At 46.3% G+C, this 20,526-nt stretch overlaps 2 protein-coding genes across 2 annotated transcripts in view; one reads left to right on the forward strand and one right to left on the reverse strand.

Annotated features, from left to right (window-relative positions):
• EHD3 (EH domain containing 3) overlaps window positions 1-10,366 on the reverse strand; it is a 29,456-nt gene extending 19,090 nt beyond the window's left edge. Inside the window, exons 1-2 of the mRNA XM_054820120.1 lie at window positions 9,715-10,366; window positions 2,727-2,903 (exon numbers count right to left, since the gene is read on the reverse strand). Of these exons, the coding sequence (XP_054676095.1) occupies window positions 2,727-2,903; window positions 9,715-9,941 (404 nt within the window). The 5' untranslated portion in view covers window positions 9,942-10,366. The remainder of the gene's footprint in view (window positions 1-2,726; window positions 2,904-9,714) is intronic.
• A 784-nt stretch (window positions 10,367-11,150) lies between these two features.
• Window positions 11,151-20,526, forward strand: part of CAPN14 (calpain 14) — a 31,711-nt gene continuing 22,335 nt past the window's right edge. Inside the window, exons 1-3 of the mRNA XM_054821077.1 lie at window positions 11,151-11,311; window positions 14,015-14,100; window positions 18,211-18,557. Coding sequence (XP_054677052.1) covers window positions 14,097-14,100; window positions 18,211-18,557 — 351 coding nt within the window. The 5' untranslated portion in view covers window positions 11,151-11,311; window positions 14,015-14,096. The remainder of the gene's footprint in view (window positions 11,312-14,014; window positions 14,101-18,210; window positions 18,558-20,526) is intronic.

Consider the following 20,526-nt stretch of genomic DNA (forward strand, 5'->3'; position numbering starts at 1 on the left):
TAGGCCAATGTGATATGAAAGTAATGGCTGAGATTTCTGATTTTGCTCCAGGCCCTTGGTGCCAAACAAGTCCTCCTGATAAGGAGGTACAACCTGTAATCTCTCTGCTGGGACCTCCCCAGAGCTGGGGTACTGCCAGCAGAGTGGGCATGAGGAAAACAAGCCCTTCTCTCAATAACCAGGACCCACCTGGGGCAAGGAGAGGCAGGCAAGAGACAGGGTACTGCAGAGCTGCTATCCTCCTTTGAGTCCCAGGCAGCTTGTCAGCCCCATCTCTGCCCTTAGCCAGGAAGGTATGGGCAGGTGCTCTGTCTGGGAATGAAGGGAGGGAAGGGAGGAGACAGGCTCTGAGCAGCATAATTAGCTGCTGTCTCCCAGCCAGATCCTGACTGTACCACTCTTCCCTTGCTTCCTGGAAGGCAGAAGACCCCAGTCTCTGCCAGGAAGGGAGTACCAGCTGAGGCTGGATTCTTACTCCTGCTCCTCCACTTAGCTCCCCTGGAGCAGCAGGTTCTGCAGCCCATAGGATGCAGTGCTGTGGGCTGCCACCTCTCAGCCAAGACCAGCAAGGTCTGTGTGAATGCTACCGCCTTGCGCTGTTCTTTTCTTTTCCACAGGTGCCCATAGCCAATTATTACCTTTAACCACCCTGGGTAAAGTGGACTTGCCCATGGTCATGCACTTAGCTTAGAGGGGTGGCTCCTGGAGATTACTTCCCTTCTCGAAACTTCCTGCTCACAGCCTCCTAACTGAGGTTGGTGCCTTAGTATACACATAGCAGCAGCAAGATAAGCGCAAGGCAGAAACAGCTCTGCATCGTCTGTTGCCAAGAAGCCAGGCCTGCAACAGGAGTTAAGTATGGGTGGCTTGATCTAGGTCCAGTGGGTGCACCCTGACTTTTATCTGCTATATTTCTGTCCCTCTGAGTCAATTCTTACATGTGCTTAGTTTCCTAATTAGCTGGGTATTACCATCTGCATTTTCAGCACTGTGATGCTCACACTCATGAGCTAGTCCTCTTTAGTTTATCTTCCTCTGCTAGTTTAGAAACCATTACCCCCTTTTTTAATGTCAGCAGAAAAGGCATTAATTAACTGTTGTGGCAACTCCCTGCATTGCTAGCAGGACTGCATTTCTGCTGCTGCTGAGTCACTGCTGTGCCCCTCTGCCCTGCTCCCCTCACAGGCACATGCTTGACTCCTTCCTCACTGGAGAAGGAAGAGTAGCAGGAGAGTAACAAGAGCACAGCATGATATAGTGAACTAGGCTAATGGACGCAGAGATCTCTTGCTGTATTAGGAGTAAATTGCACTCAGGACACATCAATCAGTTCAGAGGCATTTGCTTTTTTGCCCTCCATGCCTTGCCTCCTTACTCCTGACATTGCTTCTCCTCTGTAGTGAACTGCCTGCCAGCTGTGGCTGTTCATGACTATCAGCAGAGCTGCTCTGAATGATGTTCTTTTCCTCTACTATCTCCACGCTCCAAGTAAGAGGCCTGTTACTTTCTTAGGGCAAACTGCCTTCCTCCCCTGGTGTAGGGAGTGGGCAGTCACCTCACCTAACTGTTGACTAGATGCAGATGTTCTAGGCCCTATAAAATATTGAAAATGTCTTAAAAGTCTCTCTTGTGCAGGACTGTGGTGATGTATTTGAATGATGAGCCTGTGTAGTGATCAGATATTGCTTCCAGAGTCACCCTGAGGCACTAGGAGGTTTTCCGCATGGTAGTTAACTCCAGCTAGGTCCCTCTTCTCTCATCAAGCTTCTCCCCATGCTTCTCTGGAGATCCCTTCCCTGTCTTGCTGCAGCCTACACCAGGACTCCTGTGGTCAGTGCTGGTAGGAGATGCTGTACTCTCTGGAGAGACGCTCTCTAAGCTCTGAAGCTAGAAAGAGAGCCAAAGCCCAGCTTTTCTGGCTGTTTGGCTGAGCAGCTGCCATGTTTGCAATGTCTCCCACACTCTGTAAAGCAGGGAAGGCGTCGATGATGGGCGTAGTCAGTTTGTTCCTATCTGCCTGCTGTAGCACAGTTTGTGCTCATCTAGGATATGGGTGTGTGCTGCTGGCTTCCTGCAAGGCCTAGATCCAAAACTCAGTATGGTTGGGCTAGGCCTATGGGATGGAAAGGTTACATTCCTCATGTCACAGAGTCACTGTCCAAACCCCCTGTTACTTTTTTTTTTTTCTACAGGAAAGACATTAGAGCTGTCATCAGTTTGAACCTGAGGTTCTACGTATCTCCATCAGAATGGAGAGAGCCTGGTTTGGTTACAAGGGGGACATTTAAACAATGTTAAAAAAGAAAAAGATGAGCATATTGTATCGGTTCTACTTCTCTACTGACTTCAGTCTGGTTGGACTATTTAGTTTCAGGGGACTGAAGTGATTGCAAAATGGAAGAAGGAATATAAAAGCAAGGGAGAGTGAAGCATAATAAAGAGATTTACCTCTAGACTCCTACAGGACGAGCTTAACAGGCTGTGCTGTAGGGTTTTTTTAGTTCAAATAAAATGAAGGTATGTCCCACTTGAATTTGTTAATCTGCCTTTCGGTGAGTGACTTACGTGCACCTAGTAGGTCTGGAATGGCTGTGCATCAGCCATGTGGATGAGGGAAGAAAAAAAAGGAAAAATAATGTAACGCCTTATCCCTTTAAATTGCTAGCTATGCCACTCATTAGATTCTAGCTTTATTCTCCAGAGCAACTAAATTCTTGAGTACTGACCTGTTCAAAAAGGCATTGCCAAAGGCGTTGAGTTTCCTGAACGGTTTTTTGGGATCCACCACCAACGCGTTTCCAGGAACGATTCCTTCCACATCTCCTTGCATAACTGCTATAAAGGAGTCAGTTGTAGGCTCTGGTCCAATCCTCATCCCTGGGAAATCCTGCTCCAGCAGGTACCTGTAGGTGAAAAACAGGGTGTGGGCATGACACATGAGCTGCCGAAGTCCTAAATGAGTTGTACTAAAGATTGCAATGTAATTATGAAGCTCAAGAGTATGGATCCTTCCAAGAATATTTTTAGCACTGTCACTGAATCGCTTGATAAATGTCGTGGTAGCTTTTCTACTGAGGATCTCCACATTTAAAGCTTTCTTATTTCAGGTAGATTAAGAAATTGAGAAGATTACAGCTGCTGGGAAGAGATTCTCATCATGTTTGATCATTTTATGTATTTAATCCTCAAGACATTTGGAACAGACTTGGCATAGCAAAGTAAAAACAGCAGTTCACTGCAATCACAGAGCTAATCCTGAAACCTTCCTGGCCTTTGGTGCCAATATCAATTACTTCACTGCTGCTCATTTCAGCAGACTCATCCAACTAATGTGCTTAGCCCCCAGTCCAAATCAGTCGCTCAAATGCCAACTTCTCCTGTAGTTGACCATTGAAGTCTCCAGTCTCCCTTCCTGTGTGCTTCTGCAATGCAGCTACAGGTCTGCAACACAAACTATATTGAGCATTAAGCATGTGGGTGGCAGAGTATACCCCAATGTTTGTTATCAAGCTAAACAGCACAGTAAGCACAGCATCCCTTATTATTTCCTAAACCTCTGGCAACCTCTCAAAAGATACAGTTTAGCAAATTTCAGGAAGAGATAGTCACCCATGTGGCTGTAGGACTTGGAACAGGACCCTGACTTAGCCTGCCAAATTCAAGGTGGGCCAACAATGTGCATGGGACAGTTCCCTTCAGCTCATGAAGGAGCCAAATGCCATCACTGAGGTTAGGTCTGTGTTTGTGTGGGTGCAGAAAACGTCCCACCTGCTGGTCCTGTGCTGAAAACTAAGACTATTGTACCCATGTGGCTTGCAAAAGGGAGCTAGAATGGGTCTAGTCCTCAGCATGGGATGGTGTTGGACACCTGACCTGGTGATAAGCTCTGTATTTGTTACATGAGGAGCATATCACAGCCAGGTTATGTAAGTTAGATAGCTGGCACTTCCTCTTCCTTGCTTTGACCTAATCTACCTTTCTACCTTTGACCTTTCTACCTAGGTAGAAAGTAGAAAGATAAATACAGAATTAGTGACATTAAAAGTAGATTCAGGGGATGGGGAAAAAAAGGAAATGGAAAAAGGGCTGAGGATTTTTCATGGTTGAGATCAGTGTGTTTAACAACCAGATAAGACTCAGGTGAGTATTATCAGAGAGGATAAGTTCCTATGTGAGGGACTACAGGACCACTGGCATGAAGGCTTGTGATAACTTTTTCAGGGTTCCTGCTTTCACCATCATTTTAACAGAGGTAATCACCATCCAGTGGTTTAGAGACAACAAAAAATGGTGCTTGTTCAGCAGGGCTATTTACTTGACACTATGTCAGCAAATGCATCTTCAGTTCCCAAGGGGCAAGGCCAAATCAACTGGATCTAAAGGTTTAAAAAAAGCAAGGACAGAGCCAGGATATACTGCAAATCACTACTACTTATCTGGCTTGATACACATTAATGAGAATGGCTGCAGCAAGAATTCCAGCAATCATAATCCAGAATTTCTGTAAGAGCTGACCACCTCCCTTATTGGTACTTTATCATGTATTTTCTTGGAAATCACTTTGGATGAAAGATACAAGTCCTGTGCTTGCCAGACTGTCACCAGAAGTGACTTCTCTCAATGGGAGCAACTCTGAGACGAAACAGCAGCTGTTTAGCAGTTCCCAAAACATTGAAATAATCCAGGAAGGATTCCAGGAGGGAAACAGCCCTCTGACCTCCTATACTAGGGTGGATATGTCCTATCTACCTAAAGCCTACACAGGGGTTCCTCAAACCTATAAAAGTGGGTCAGTACTTAACAAGAGCAGTCTGCAGCTAATGCTGGTGTGTGCCACCTCCTTGGCTGGTGATCACAATACACCTTCCCAGCAGCTACAGTAACTTCTCTCTAGCTTAAAGCAGCCACTTTTCTTCCACCAAGGGCTCTGTAGACTATCATATGAATGTTCTTGGCTCCATTCCCTGGAAAGCTCTTTACACTGAAACAACTATTTGATAGGTTAGAAGCCACTTGGCCAGGCTCTGGAAATTAAGTTCATGCCTCCTGGATGGCAATTCAAAAGTGTTAGCAAGTGATGGACATTGCTGTGGTGCTAGTCACTGCCACTGGCTTTCCTCTACTCCCACTTTGTACTTTGCTTTTAGTCTGACGTAATATATTTAAGAGTGATATACAGATGGGCATTCATTGAATCCATAGAAATAAATCTTCCCCTTGCAAATACTAGAGAAAAGAAACAGGTAGTGATAATAATTGTCAAATGCAATAAATTAAGTGCTTTTGAGAAACACCCCTTGCTCCCGATGCCAGGTTGCAGCCTTGCCATAACAATAATCTGCTTGGTTTTTACAGGTTTGAGATGCGCATGTAACATGATAGCTTTTGAGCAACAGAAGAAAAAGAGCCTGGGGGTTTTATCATTTATAGGCAAAGCTTCTGAGAAAGCCTAAGCAAAAGTCCTGCATGTAATAGCAACACTCCTCCTCCAGCCAGGCTGCTCAAAACAATTTTATCACAGCTCTGCTCAGCTAATGTTTCAAAGCATTTCTGTGTTTATTTCTTGTAGAAGACTTAAACAAAAAAGCCCCAGATATCCCAACAAAAGCATTCTTATATAGAAGTAGCTACAAGTCAGTGTTAATTGACTTAATATGCAACAAGTGGTATGAAATCAGAGAGATGAAGATTTGCACTGCCTAGTATCATAGCATCTATTTTAAGTAAGGCTTCTCTGGCAGATTTGGGTATATTGTGCAGCAGGGTGTCTACAGCACAAGAATCTCACTGTATACAGGACAAACACAAGGGATTTATTGACACTGTCTGATGGGGGGAAGGCACTTCTGCTAGGCAGTTGACACTGGCTGCCCCTGCTAATGGAAGCAAGCTAGAGAACACATGTAATTGTCACATTTGTGGGGATTTCTGAGGGAGAGAGAGCTGTGGAGAACACCAACCACCAGTGAGCAATTTCCCCTGCCAGCATAGCATGCCTTACTCTGAGCTGCTGAACACCCTCAAGGGCCCAGGGCAGTGACCTCCAGCCAGGTTGGGGAAGCCTGCAGAAAGTTCCAGGGAAGAAGTGAATGTGGTGGGGGTTTTTTATGACCAATCTGCTTTTTTTTTTTTTTTGGAGAAGTGTCTGTAGTTGGTACATGCCTGGGAGCATCATGCTATTTGCCCCATTTCAGGCCTGTCCCTCCTCCTGATAAGGGAAAAGGGCAGGAAAGCTGCATTAGTTCCAGCCTGGTTTGGCATAACCTTTCCCAGGCAGGTTTGGAGCCGCATAGGAGCCAGGCGAGGAGATCCCAGGCTCTCTGGGCAGGAGTGCTGCAGGATGTGGGGGAAGGGGCTGCTTGCCCATGATGAGTCATGCAGGAGCCATGCAGGATGCTGCTGTGTGGCAGCAGAGGTGATGCGGAACAGGAAAGGGAAGAGGGGCAGAGCAGGAGGAAGTGGTGACAACTGCCTGGTGCAGGCAGAGATGAAAGGTTCAGGGCCACACAGGGAGGTCACACCAGAGCTCTGCGTGTAGCCTGTGACAAACAGTCTGCAGAGGCCAGGACGTGTAAATGATTAGCTGTAGGAGGAAAGGGTGGCTACACCAGAAAAGCAAGCCATGTTGACAGTTAGTACGGCTCTGGCAGGCTTGTTTATTTTATTAGCAGGATGACTGGACAGAAGCCAAGATTATTTTTAGAAAAGACCACAGAATTTAAGTTAATTAGGAGAGTAATGTTCTGTCCTGCACTCCCACCCTCTTACAGGAAACATAAAAGGCAATAACATTGCAGAGGCAGGCTCCACTGGCATCCTGCTGTGGCTGTCTGGTATTCCCAGGTAGAGGTGTTGCCTTGCCCTTGCCATCACCATACTTCAGACCCTGGCCCTGTAGAAAAGCCTCAGCCAAATGCATGCTGACGAGAGAAGTGGGAGTGAGCGAGAGGATACAGCAGGAATGGAAAAAACTGCAGTTAGTGACGCTACATCTTTCACATAGCAAAATAAGGCTGAGTTATCTGGGTCCCTGAAAGCAGGGAAGAGAACAGCCTGGTTTCACTGAAAACAAGCCAATGCTCTGGTCTTGCTTCACTGGCTTTGACCCACACAACTCACCTTCCTACCTCAGCCTCTAGGAATGTTTCTCACTGCTGACCTTGACTGCCTTCTTTCTGCCATTGCCTCCTGACAAGCAAACAGCCTCACTGCAAGACACTGCAGCTTAGGTGCTTCAGAGCCTTGCATTTCTTCCTTGTTTCACCTCAGATTCCCCAAGAACAACAAAGATATTTGGGAGATAAACCCACCTCAGGTAGGTGACTAAGGTCCTTTGTCCCTTTTTTAAATGGTGTACTGGGATCCAGCTAAACTGGGACTGAGTTCATTCCAGATGAGTGTTCAGTGGCACTAAGTCATCTCCCTAAATTGCATGGCAGGACAAGCAGGATGCAATATAAGAGTGGAGTGATTAATTAGTGTTATCCCTATGTATCCCCCATCCTGACAAGATTATGGAAGAGATGTCCAGAGGCTGTTTCTTCCTTCACTCTAATGCCAAGACATAATGATTGTTACCCCTCCCACTTCCTCCCCCAGTCTCCTTTAACTCCTCCCTGCTCTCAGTTTTAGCTCCCACTTGCCTTCCCACAGTACCTCTGGATGCTAATCTGGTGCTTATCCCAGTTCTCTAATGACCAGCACCTGCAAACTCACACTGGAAGCCTATCATGAGCAACACTCAGTTTTCTGGCACCTCCTGCCTTTGGTTGGGAACACACTGGAGCAAGACCCTCACACTCCTACTATAACAGGCCCCAGGGTTCTTCAAGAGTTCTCAGCTTTCACCTTTTTATGCACTATTTTACAGAGAGAACTCTGCCTTCCTGGGTGGCCTTTCCAGATCTGTTTTGCACGCCTATGAAGCAGAAGCTCCTGGTCACTTCTGCTTGACCATAGTCTCTAGGTAGGCTCATCCCAGCCCTGCGCAGAGAAGGCTGGGAGCTGAGGGCACAGGCATGAATGAAAGGCAGTGGTCGGAGAGAGGCTCAGATCAGCTTGCTGACAGGAGAGCAAAGGTGTTGCTGCCATATCACATGAGTGAAGCCCCAATCTTCTCCTTTTGCCTGTAACATACTTTAGGCACCCAAACTCCTTGCAAAAGGACCTCAGGCTTACAGGAAAAGGACTTTACTGAACAGAAAGGGGTAAAGGCAGGAAGTCTTTGCTAACAGCAGCATGCAGGTGAGACTGCAGGGAAAAGCTGATGTTGGCAATCCAGAGAGAAGCATTAGGAAGAGATGTTCTAGTTACATAGCTAGCCACCTCAGGGATGGATATTCAGCAGCCTCCTCTTTTTCAGGGGAAGCTCTGCTCTGAGGTCTCAGTAATGCAGAGAACAGAAAAACCCTTTCAAACAGGTTTGGTATGAAGACACAGAACAAAGATCTGGGGTGGAACCAGACAACTATATTATCCTCTTTAATTTTCAGAGGAGCAACTCCCTTTCCAACCATGTGCCAAATGCTTCTTAAGATCATTCATGCCCCTTCACCATCTACCTGACCTGCTCACATAAGAAAAGCCTTTTCACTCAACTTTGTTTGCCAGGTGCATGATAAGATAGCAGACATACATTCTGTTCTTGGCTCCTGGCTGGGGCACAGAATATTACAGCACACAAAAAAAACCCCTCTGCATTTCTCAAGGTCACTCCTTAAGAGGTACAGTCAATTTGATTCACCTCTCCCTACTCTCCACAGCTCCCTCCTCCACCAAGACATGCTGGTAGAACAAAGGGCTGGCTGCTTGTGGCTTGCGTCCAGATTTACACTGGGGTAATTCCACAGATTTCAACACAGCCACACCAGAAAAAGGCTGGAATTTAACGCTAAGCTTATGAATCACATAGGAAACGCAGACAGCGCAGCGTCTGCTATGATCCCAAGAGAAAGGCTGCTGCAAGTTGAACTAACAGTGTGGCTGAACAGAGATCCCTGCAACCAAGTCCAGCTGGAAAAGTTTAACCCTCTCTTTGACAGTTTCACATTAAGCCTGCAGCTGCCTTTTCTTTACAGTTAGGAATTAACTTGCTGCTCCCAGCATCTCAGAGCAGGACAGTTAAATCAGGGCTTATTTTTGGAGCCTTGAAGATGGGCAGGTCTCTCTTGCATGCACACATGCTTCTCCAGCTAGGCTCTGAGTGTTGCCTCTGGGCACAGTGTAGAAAAAGACAAACATGAGCATGAGACACAGACCATTACGAACCCAAGCACCCACTTCAAGGCTCCCTAGACCTTAGGTTGTACCCACCACCCAAAAGCTACATCAAGTTGAAAAGAATGGCTGTTAGAGAGGCTACCCTGACCTGAGCAGTCACGGGGATACCCACAGCCTTTGCACTTTGAACGGACAAGAGGGCCCCGAGTGACTCATGTCTCCAAGCTAATGCCCTGTCTGACGGTCCTCAGCCCCGCTCTGGGCTACTTTTTTGCCACGTCGGTGTTTCGTGGGACATCTCACCCACCCTTTTCTTGCAAAGGAACACTCAGAGTTTCAGTGGAGGTGGCTTTTGATGGACAGTGGGGGCACAGAACGGGGAACAGAAGAGGGATGCAGGCATAGCACAGGTAGTGGAGACCCCCTCTGACCCACCACGGCCGTCGAGGGTGTGGGCACATCCGAGGGGAGGGGAGGCAGGCAGCCAGGCTTTACCTGATGAAGGTGGTTTTCCCAGTGGAGTACTGCCCCACGAGGAGCACCATGGGCTTGTTGTCGAAGTCTGCATCCTCCAGTGCCGGCGAGTGGAACTCATGGAACTTGTAGTGCTCTTCCAGGGGGAGCAGCTTGGTTTTGTAGAGCTTTTTCAGACCCTCGCTGACCGTCTGAAACACCTCGGGGTCCTTCCTCCGGCGGTCATCGGTGCCCAGCCAGCTAAACATCTTGGGGCCGCCTGAAGCCAGCTCCGTAGCGACCACTGAGGCGAGGGGCGACGGGCAAGGGAGGCGCCGCTGGTAAGCTGGCTGCTGGCGCGGGCTACCCCCGCATGCCCCCTCAGGCCGGGCGAGCGGGCGGGCGGCGGGGCCCGGGGGACGGCCTGGCAGGCCTCGCTCCCCTCCAGCGCCCACCCGCGAGGGCCGCCTTCCGTTACGTGACCCGCACCGGCGGTTTCAGTCAGAAAACGTTCCCCGCGGGTGGACGCCGCCTTCCCTTCACGCCGCCGGCTCCCGGCGTGGGCATGCCGCGGAGGCAGGGCAGGAGGGGCGGGCGGTGGCGGCGGCAGCGCCCACCGAGCGCGGCGGGCGGTGTTTAAGGGCGGCCCTTCAGGAAATGGGCCGGCAGCGGAAGTCGGCGGCTCCTGGCAGGCGCCGCCCGTTCTCACCAGCGGGTGAAGCCGCGCCGGGCGGCGCCATGTTGAGGCGGAGCGCGACGCGGAGGAAAAGCCGGGGGGGGGGGAAGAGGCGGGCCCGCCCCTCGGGGCGCGGCGAGGCACAGCGCCCCCTGCGGGGTGCTGCGGGGATTTGCACCCGGCCGCCATTTTAATTCCCCTCCTCAGCTCACTTTACAATAAACCCCCGCGTGTGCGAATTGGAGAGGGGGTCGTCTGTTTCTGAGCTCTGTCACCCACAGCTGCGTCCCCAGCCCTTCCCCAAGCCCGTGACTCGGCTGCCCCTCACTTCTCAGGGGGCTTACAGAGACTACACTGTGCCCGGAAGAGTTCACCATTTAAGCAGATGAGATGGGCAAATTAGCTGTTGTCCCCTCCTTTATTCTTCAACGGTTAGGGCTGATGGGACAGCTGCTGAGGAAAAGCTGCAGCGCTCAGGCCAAAGCCTACGTGGGTTTTCCAGTGGCAGCCTGTGGCTCAGGGTGTCCCCCTGTAATGCCACGCTGCACTGCTGGGCTCTCCTCACTGCTGAGCAGCTGGGACAGAGCAGGGAATTTTTCTTAAAAATATCTCCAAATGGCTTTTTCACTTCAGTATCTCCAGCGGGTCTGAGAAATGTGGCAAGAGGCAGTTTTGGAAGGCATCCCGCTGCGTGGCAGGCTCCTGCCCTTTCCCAGCCATTTGTGGACCCGAGGAGGCTGGGCCTTGCGTAAGCGGAGGCGGCAATGCATTAAAAGTGTTTTTTTTTCACAGGGAGGGACACGCACACCCATGCCTCGAGATACATGTGGCCCCCCCGTGCGCCTGGACAACGATCCAGGACCCTTTCTCAGCATCTGGCTGCAGGAGCAGCCATTTTCCTGGCTGTTCGCGTTGTGTGATCCCATGTTCTTGTACGCTCTGCGGCATCGCCTGGCCCGTGAGGTGTGAGCGATGACTCCAGGGACCGGTTTTCTTTTTCTGGAAGAAAATAGCAAGCTGACTTTATTTTCTGAAGGTCAAGCTTCTCTGCTTTGCTGCCAATGCCTACAGCTAGTCTGAAAGTGGAATTAATGTTTTGAAACCTCCTTAAGACTAATTTCCCTCGTTTCTTTAGTTTTAGAAATAGAGGCTTTTGGCTTTAAGAATTTGATTACTCCTTTCCACTGAAAACTCCTGAAAATGAAAAACCCTGTAGAAATCAACATGTTTTGGCAAGAATTCCTCATTTTGTAGGAAAAAATCGCTTTCATTTTCTAGATAGTTCAGCCATTTAAGGGCTGTGCTCCCCCGATGCCGTTCTGGTATTTCTACAGCTATATATGGAGCCTCTTTGGTGCTTGCTTGTGATATCCTCAGAGCTCAGTAAAGGTCAGGCCAGGAAGCCTTTGATTGTAAATCTCCCCAGGCCACCTTGATGCCCTTCCTGAATGCAATGAATGGGGGAGGAAAGCAAGGTTTCTGTTGTGCAAGCTGCTGGAGCTAACTGCTACAGGTACGGCACACACATGCTTCTCCCACGTTTACAAGAAGACCATATATATTAGTCGTTAAGTTGTGCTAATCATAAATATGTATCCCCAATGGCCAAATGGCCAAAAAAATTTTTCCTTGCCTTGTCTGAAGAGAGTCCCTTTCCTTTGGATTCTTTATCACCAGGGCAGATCACAACTAAACTTGTCAGTTTTTATTGACTTTCTTTAGGTGATTCACAAACTTGCACAATTTTATTTTTCAGTCTGTTTTCTTAGTCATTTCTCTCTGGAAGGCTGACTTCCTCAAGCAGTCTCTTTACCTTGAAGTACAGAGCTTGTCAAAAACAAAGGGGAGTAAAATCAGGAAAGGAAGTTTAGAGTATAATTAGGTTTTAGTTTTTGCCAGAATCTGAACAGAAAATTTTAATCTGTTTTCATTGTTTATTCCTTTTCATTTCTTAAACGGGGATGTTTTAATGGATGGTTTTCTGTTGGACAGATTGGTCTCATGGTGCAATCTTTAGGCAATTAAATAAAATTCGAAAGCAGAAAAAGGACAAAACCAATTAAATCTCTTTTTCAAACAATGTTTTTTCATTTAAAATGCCACTGCTGGAAGAAGGGCTGTTTTTCTTGAAAGTTTCTGAGCCGTTCAAATGCAAAAGCTCTCTCTCAATTGCCCTGCACAGAAATCACTCTACTGCAATGCTCAGGACGTACCTGTATCTGATACGGATGGGGGTCTGCTACTGCCCTCTACTATAGAAATTACCTTTTTTTCACAAGCTGTGATGGATTAAACTTTTAGCTCTGTAGTTTCTCAGTTGTGTCCCTACTGTTGGTGACATGGCTGGCGGTCACTTGGCGGGATGCTTGCCTTGACCGGGAGAGAGAGTCTTTGCTGGAGAAAATTCACTTCCACTTTTCTGGAAGTGAATGGGACTAGACTAAGTCACATAGTATTTGCATTCAACGTGAAATGTAATTTTGGGGTCAAAACACAACGTCATATAACTGAAACTCATTTCATGTGAAATCAAGTCATGGTGACATGTATATTTGCTTATCTCATTTCTCAGGTTGGACAGTTTTACTTCCTACAAAAGAGCATCTGAGGATGGGGACATTAGCAAGTCATGGAGTTTGAAAAGAGGTGGTGACTCAGTTGGTACCGTAACACTTTGACAGTTTGAAGAAGCTTGTGGGAGCAGTGTAGTTCAGTAGAATTCACTTCCTGCCAGTGCAGTTACTGTCACTGTTTGTTCATTACCAAGTAAGAAACCCAAATAGACAGTGTCAAAAGTTCACGTAGTGATGGGTTCAGCAGGGAATAGCCGGGTTTGTGGGAAAGGGACGAGGGGAGAAGGCGGCGCAGCGGGCCCCCAGAATTAAACCAAATACACTGATTTGATAAGTAAGGGAAGGAGAGTTTCCTCTGGTTCAGCCGGATCAAACTCCTCCACCACCTGCTGTTACCATGTGGTACAGGAATAAACTGAAATCGTCTCCAGCATAGTATATCCCTTTCCTCACTCATTGCTTTGCCTTTACAACTCAGAAAGCTGCTGCCTTCCTCTCCTGCCCTCACTACTCCTTCATATTCCTCTGAAATATTTCCCATTATGTTTCTCCTACCATTGTTCTCAGGTGGCTTGGTACGCACATGCTGTCCTTTTCCTAACTCTCTCCGTGCTGCTGTTACCCCCTCATTTCCTCCAGTGGAACAAGGTGCTGGTACCCAGAAGTGCCACCAGAAATGGAGAATGTGGTGTTGGATAATGTATGTACAGTGAGTGGGAATCTGTACGGCAATGTTGTATTGCACATAGGGGACCTGGCCCATGTGATGTCTCTAATAGTGCCGGAAAGAAAAAGCCTCTGAGCCCTTTGCCATCTTTGCAGTGTAGAAGCTTGGAGGCTTCTCCTGTAACTCATGGATGTCTCTGTCATAGGATGTATACTTCCCTCAAACTTACATAAATGTTCTTTTTAGAAATTGTTATGATTTAGTGATTGACAAAGTGGAGAGAGACTGTCATGGCCCCACCTGTTCTGAGAAAATGTGGGGTTTTTGAGGGTATTTCCTTTCTGAGCTTTTTCTCACCTGAAAGCAGAAATCCTGTTAAAATGTATTAAGACACAGTTGAATGCATCTTCCTGTTTACCTTGTCAGTGATATATGGAGAGACGCAGAGTTTTGTGCTTTGAATAATCAAATGGCTAACTGAACAAGGAAGCTGCCATCCACTGAAGCAATGGGTGAGTCAAACGGTAGTCTGCAGGACGGACTGACCTGTTCTTTCATGTCTTCTGTGGAACATTTTGCATTGGGCTCTTCAGAAATTTTTTGGTATTACTCAATATGCTTTTATGCCCCGCCTCCTGCTTCTACCACAGTGCTTGATAGGTTAGGACTAGCTGTCAGGGTTATGTAGGCAAGACATATATATACATGCACACACGCATGCACATAGATACACACATAGGTAGAGATAACATATATACTATTTGTAAGCAGCAGGCATCACTGCCAGTGGAACAATTATCCTTCACTGTGAGGACGCACCTGGAGAAGGTAGGACATCAAACACCAAGTGCTGTTTAGAGGGATTTGGTGTGGGCATTCAAGTAGTCATCTGTGGCTAGCACAGAGTTAGGATTTTCCAGGGATTTGAAAGGATTATAACTCTGTCACCACGGCACGGTGCTGAGACGAAGTTGTCCTCTAGGATCAAATGGGTGTATTTGTTACATGATGCTGCTGGCCATGCTGAATGCAGCAGCTGCTGCTGTACTTTTCTCTGGAAGTGCTGAAGGGAAAGGCGAAAAGTTCGTATCAGCAAACATGCGAAGAATGGGTGTGATGTAAAGCAACTAGATGAGCTGCATCAGCTGCCCTGCATGTCACAGCTCCAAAGCTTCTGCCTGCCAAATGGTTGGGAACACAGGCTGGTGTTTTAGCTAACCCAGATTTTGTGCACCCTTGTTCTCTCAGTTTTGCTGTTTAAGGGTGGTTTAGCTGATACTTGATCATAAAGTAGTCTGCAGAGATCAAAAGTTTCATCTGACTTTAACGTGAGTTGTGGGCAGTCAGAATCTCTAATGATTAGGATGATTATGGATAGGATGTTGTAACCTTAAGTGCTAAAGGACAGATCTTGAGTAAATGGGATTTTCATATTTCCACTGATTTCGATGTAGCTTGGACAATTTAGACAGCAAAGAATATGTATTTTAAATTCTCAGCCAGAGTGTTTAAAAGTGAATCTTTGCTCGGAGAGGTATTGTTTGAAGTTCTGAAAGCCATCCAGTCATTTTTGCTACAGATTTTTTGTTCGCATCAGTGGGAGGCTCTGGGGCAGGTTCACTGCTTGGCCTTGAAAATCTCAGCACCAGAAGTTGTTCATCAACTTTTGAGCCAATAATCTAAGCACAGGAAATTCAGGGCAAGGTCCTCCACCTATCTGTATGTTCATTCATTTTGTGAGAAAACACAGTTCAATGCTTCTTTTCAGGATATTTCTATGTGCTAAAAAGCCCACAGGAAGTGGGAGTCAGCTTTGAGTTTTTATTTTTGAAATACACCACTATGTTTAATCAAAGACATGAGGTTGCACCTGCAAGTGCTGTTTTCATACTGTGTGTTTAGAGACCAATAAAGATTAACAAAGCCTAATACAGTCACATTTCCATTTTGACTAATGACTGCTAATTTCCGTAGCTAATGTTCTGCTGTGTACAAGAATGGTTGTAAAAGATGGCCCTGCATCGTTTGTTCTGCTCACCGTAAAAGTTATTATTTTGCATGCAAACATTTGCTCTGTTCCACACAATCAGAAGTGGCTCCTCAGCCCAGATACAGATTGTCTTTGTTAAATCAGAAGAGCTGGGCTGAGCTCTGCCAGCTCCAGCTTTAGCCCTCAAATTGCCCAGTGCCCCAGTGTTGCCTGAGATAAATCCTCTCGTAGAGGGAATAAGAAGCTCTCAGAGAATTCTTTCATGGTCCAATTACTTTTAGTAAAAGTGAAGGATTTTCTGTGGATTCGTCAGATTCTCCTTTTAAAACTTAGGGACAAGGCCTCTAAGATGTTGAGAAAGATCATAGGAGATCATGGAATGCTAATGTAGTGGAAGGACTTGTATCAGATGGCAAACATACTAACTGGGGGAATGTGTAAAGAATAGAGAATCAAATCCGTCCAACCTACTGGTTCATGGCTTCCATCTAAAGCTTTTAACCTCTGTCTGCTACACTGGCTGCTTTCCCTTAGAAATTTTAATTGCTGGAAGAGACATGCACACACCCTGCTCCACCCATGCCGGAGGACACAGCGGGACACTCCGATTCAGTCTGATTCAGTAATATTGCTGAGTGGAGTGCAAGTGATTTCCAGGTATACCTTGGATAGTCATATACAACTGTATCTGGTGCCTGTTCAAACACCTGACTGCGGCCAGACAGCACGCAGAAGGTTAAAACACGAGGTGGAACACCTTGTAGCTGTCTAAGCAGTGACTGTTCATGACACATAAAATGCTTCGTTGCATCTTTTGTTCAAAGATTTCCATGTAATTTGGAAAACAGTTTAAAACAATACACCTATAGGCAGGTTCAGCTGGGAGGTTTTCAAAACATATAAAAAAGCTGCGTCATTGACTCTCACCACACTCTGTTACAGTTGGGACTGCTGGCTGAGTTTCTTGAAAATAAGACTGTATTCAGGTGATTTAAACCTCCACTTTTGAAAGCATTGTTTTTTTCATACTATCTCTGGGTTTCAGGGCCTGTCTATAAAGTTCAGTTCTTTCTCAAATAAACGCCAGACTGAGGTGAGAACTGGTGAAGGGTTACAATGATTTTATCAGGCATTGTGGATGCTCTGCACACCCAAAAATCAAGTCTCCAGTATTTGCTCTTCAGTGTAGCTCAAAGTATGTCAATTGCTTACCACTTCTTTTCCCGGGGAGCAGCAAAATAAGAAATTCTTCATCATACATATTTTGTCTGTCTATATTAAGTGCAGCCAGTCTCCAAGCTGTTTTCTTCCTGTTGTTTTTCTCTTAAATCTATCGCTCTGTCTGTTGCTCATGTTGTTGAAGCCGTGAAGGTCAATGGCTGCAAAAAGGCAAAGTTTGGAAAGAGAGACAGTATTTTTCATCTGGAGGAAAAATAGGCAAGTTCTTAGGTACTTAAATTCTTTTTCAGGTCTGAAATGTCTACTGTACAATAGAAAATTGAATTTTTGATTCCAGGGTTATATTTTGAAGATTTTTCCTTGAGGATAGAGCTTTGTGGATCAGTTGTAGACTGGTTTTATAACAAATGAGGCCTCTGTGTGGGAGGACGGCGCAATCTGTGGTTGTTTGGTTTCTCACAGGGAGCGCTGGTGACCTTCAGCTTTGATGGGAGTAACAATCAACTGGTTCGTAACTGAGACCAGTTTTCTAGGGTGCCTGGGGCAGTGATTTTAAGTCTCAGAGAGCCTCCTCTGCGGGGAAGCCTTCCAAATACTGTATCATTATGGCATGTGAACCATTTATTGAACTTTGTAGCCTGATTCATTTTTTGAGTCCACACTGTAATGAGACGGCTATGCTTATGATCACCTTGTTACCACTGATGGGCGTGATTTGCCTGCTGAGATTTTAATCATGATTTCTCCTAGGAGCCCACCGCTTGCAGCAAAAGGTGATGGCTGCTAATGTTTAGCATAGCTGCTAATATTAAAAAAGGGCTATGAAATCACTCTTTGCTGTTTTCAGTGGTGGGATGAGAAACATCTGTCTTGAATGTTACCAAAAAAAAAAAAAAAATCTCAGCATACGATTTCATGTGTGAATCTGTGGTAATCAGCAAGATGGAATGTGATCTCTTGGGGGAGATTGTATCATTCTTCAAAATGAGGCAAAAAGGGCAAAATAACCATTGGAGGGTTGTGAGTAATGGCTTTGTAACACCTAATGTATTCCATTTTTCTGTTAGCCTTTGGTTTATCTTGCTATTATTATTTTTTTGGGAGGGGAAATAACCACATGCCAGAATGTAATTGAATAAAGACTGTCATTCATGTTGCAGCATATTATGAAAATATCCTGGAGAGCCTAAAATAATCCAGAGAGAGACCGAGAATAGCCGTGTGTATGGCTTCAAAGCACCCGTAAAAGTCAATGGGGTCACTCATTTTGATTTCACTCAGATCTACAGCGAATGTAAAGCCTTGAAACTGCAGTGATAGGTGCTAGATTAGAATTGGATGGGTCCCCACTTCGCCTGGGAGCGCCAGCCCCCTACCCCCACCCCCGCTGGCTAAGGAGAAAATTTTAGAAGCCATGATTAAATTGACTTTTTACACTTATTTTAATTATCAGGAATTCTTCTGGAGAAGACGCGCCTCATTCCAAGAAACCAGGAGTTTCCAGCAGGATTGTGCAGGGTGAGAATCCTCAGTGGAAAAAATTATCCTGGCGTTACTGTGGACATCATCATGCCTTTTCTGCCGTGCTTGAAAAAAAAGCAGTCACCTGTGCCTTTAGGCAGGAATATCTTTCAAAAACACACCCCACCCATCCAGCAGAACTACCAGGCCTTGCTGGAGACGTGTTTGAAGAACAAATGCCTGTTCACAGATGACAACTTCCCTGCTCACATCAGCTCTATTGGAGTGGGAGCACTGCTAAAGAAACTACCCCGAAATTTACAGTGGAAGAGGCCACATGTAAGTGACTTTCACTGAATACTCTGGTGTAAGAGGATTACAGCTGATAGCCAGCAAATAGTTTTAGCATTGAGCAGACTGCTCTTAGACCTTAATTTAGGTGTGTTTTAATGCCTCCAGAGATTACACTTATTGTATCAGCTGTCATTTTGGAAGCTAGGGTACATGGAGTTTCATAATTGCCTTTGAAGCATTTGTTGTGCAAAATCATAACCAGCCTCATTCATTTGATATCCAGTAGCACTCAGAGCAGGCAGGGAGAGCAGGCGAAGGGAGCGGGGGGAGCTGGTGTCCTTGGAGCTCACAGCTCCAGTGATCCCACCATGATTCTGTGATGACAGTTCTCATGGCGATGATCACTCTCCCCAAAATTCAAGATCTTGACCTTTTAGAAGATTTCTGAGTTTCTAGACAGTTCTTAGCCTTTGACTTCTCTCCCATGTCCCACATACTGTTGTGTTGCTGGAGGCTGCTACTTTCAGAGGCAGCTGCAGATGCCTTATCGTCTTGCTGGGCTATTTTTTTCCCGCTTAACTGTTTAGTCTATTGCGCATAGAGCAGTTTTTTCCCAGCTCTCAAGGTTGAGATTCTACCATGACTAGTAATTGTCCATCAGTCAGTGAGTTGTTTTTAGTTCTGGGGCCTCTGTTTTCTACTTGTGCCCATATTTCCAAGGCCTTTGCTGGTGTCCCATGCTTAAAATGAACATTACAACAAGAGACACCTGGTTGCAAGGGCTGGTCACAGAGCAAGTTCTCATAACAAAGGGATAACAAGTCTAGACAGCCAGGACAGGGGCCTGGCACAGTTAGATAATGCCTGTTACTAGCAATGGCAGTTCTGTTCTTACTCAGCCACTGAGCAACATATTTGCAGTCAGATCTTCCTGAAAGCAATGTATAGAATTATCTGAGAATTTCAGTAGCACTGACTCCTAATGTTACCGTGTCTGTAAGGGAATTCTGCCAGGTAATAGCAGATGGCATCTCCGAGCTAAGTTATTTTCTAGCTTTCATTTTTTGTCAGATTTAACTAATTTCTAACAAGGGCTGAGTTCCTGCAAAACTCATGAAAATCACTGGGAAAGTAGAGGCACCTTTGCAAAGCGAGAGGAGAGCTTGGGAATAGCAGCCCTGATTCTCAGAGTTTCATACGTAGTTTGTTCTCGCAGATGGTTTGTGTTAAGTCAGGATCTGCAGGCAGAGGAAGAGTGCAGTCCTCAGAGGCCTGAGCTGGGTTGTGCCAGGCACTGCGGCTGAGGCAGCTATATCAACACAGAGGTATTTGGGAGGGAAAGGTCAACATGAGCCGTGGCCTCTACAAAGCCCTACAGGTGTCACTCCACCCCAGGGATATTAGAATGGGCTTGAAACCCATTCTGACTGTCTGTCAGTCCACCGTTCTGCTGCTCTAAAACTGCCTCATGAAGAAGGCTACCATTTGCTCTGAATGCCAAACTTAGCCCAGCAAAGGCTCTCTGAGGATGGATGCTATGCATCCTTCAGTCCCTCCGCTGCGGAGGAAATGCTGAGATTCTGCCATTCAGCCTGCAGGATTGTAGCTTGCTGCATCTATGACTGATGGCTTACAAACTGAATACCCAAATTCACCAAGGATAGGGGTTGGCATCTAATTACTGTAACTGCCTTCTGAGGGTTTGCTATTTCTCTGCTACTGCCGGAAGGGGAAGCCAACACTGTGAAAATTAGCTTGAGCAATTTGTGGGTCATTAGAGTGAAACATAAGTTTGACACTTCAGTTATTAATTTACACCCAGAGGCACTTGTGAGAGGAAAAAAATAACAACATAATTTGTCTGACCAATTATTCACAGACCCACTCTTGTCACAGCAACAGGAACTTCTGTGGCAGCCATCAGTCTGTAGCTTGATTGTCAGTCAAATTGTGGAGGCGTCAGCCAGGTTAGGTGAAAGTTTGCCATTGTAGCCTGTTTTGGCTGAAACTTCTC

This window comes from Grus americana, chromosome 3, assembly GCF_028858705.1.
Source record: "Grus americana isolate bGruAme1 chromosome 3, bGruAme1.mat, whole genome shotgun sequence".
Classification (NCBI taxonomy): domain Eukaryota; kingdom Metazoa; phylum Chordata; class Aves; order Gruiformes; family Gruidae; genus Grus; species Grus americana.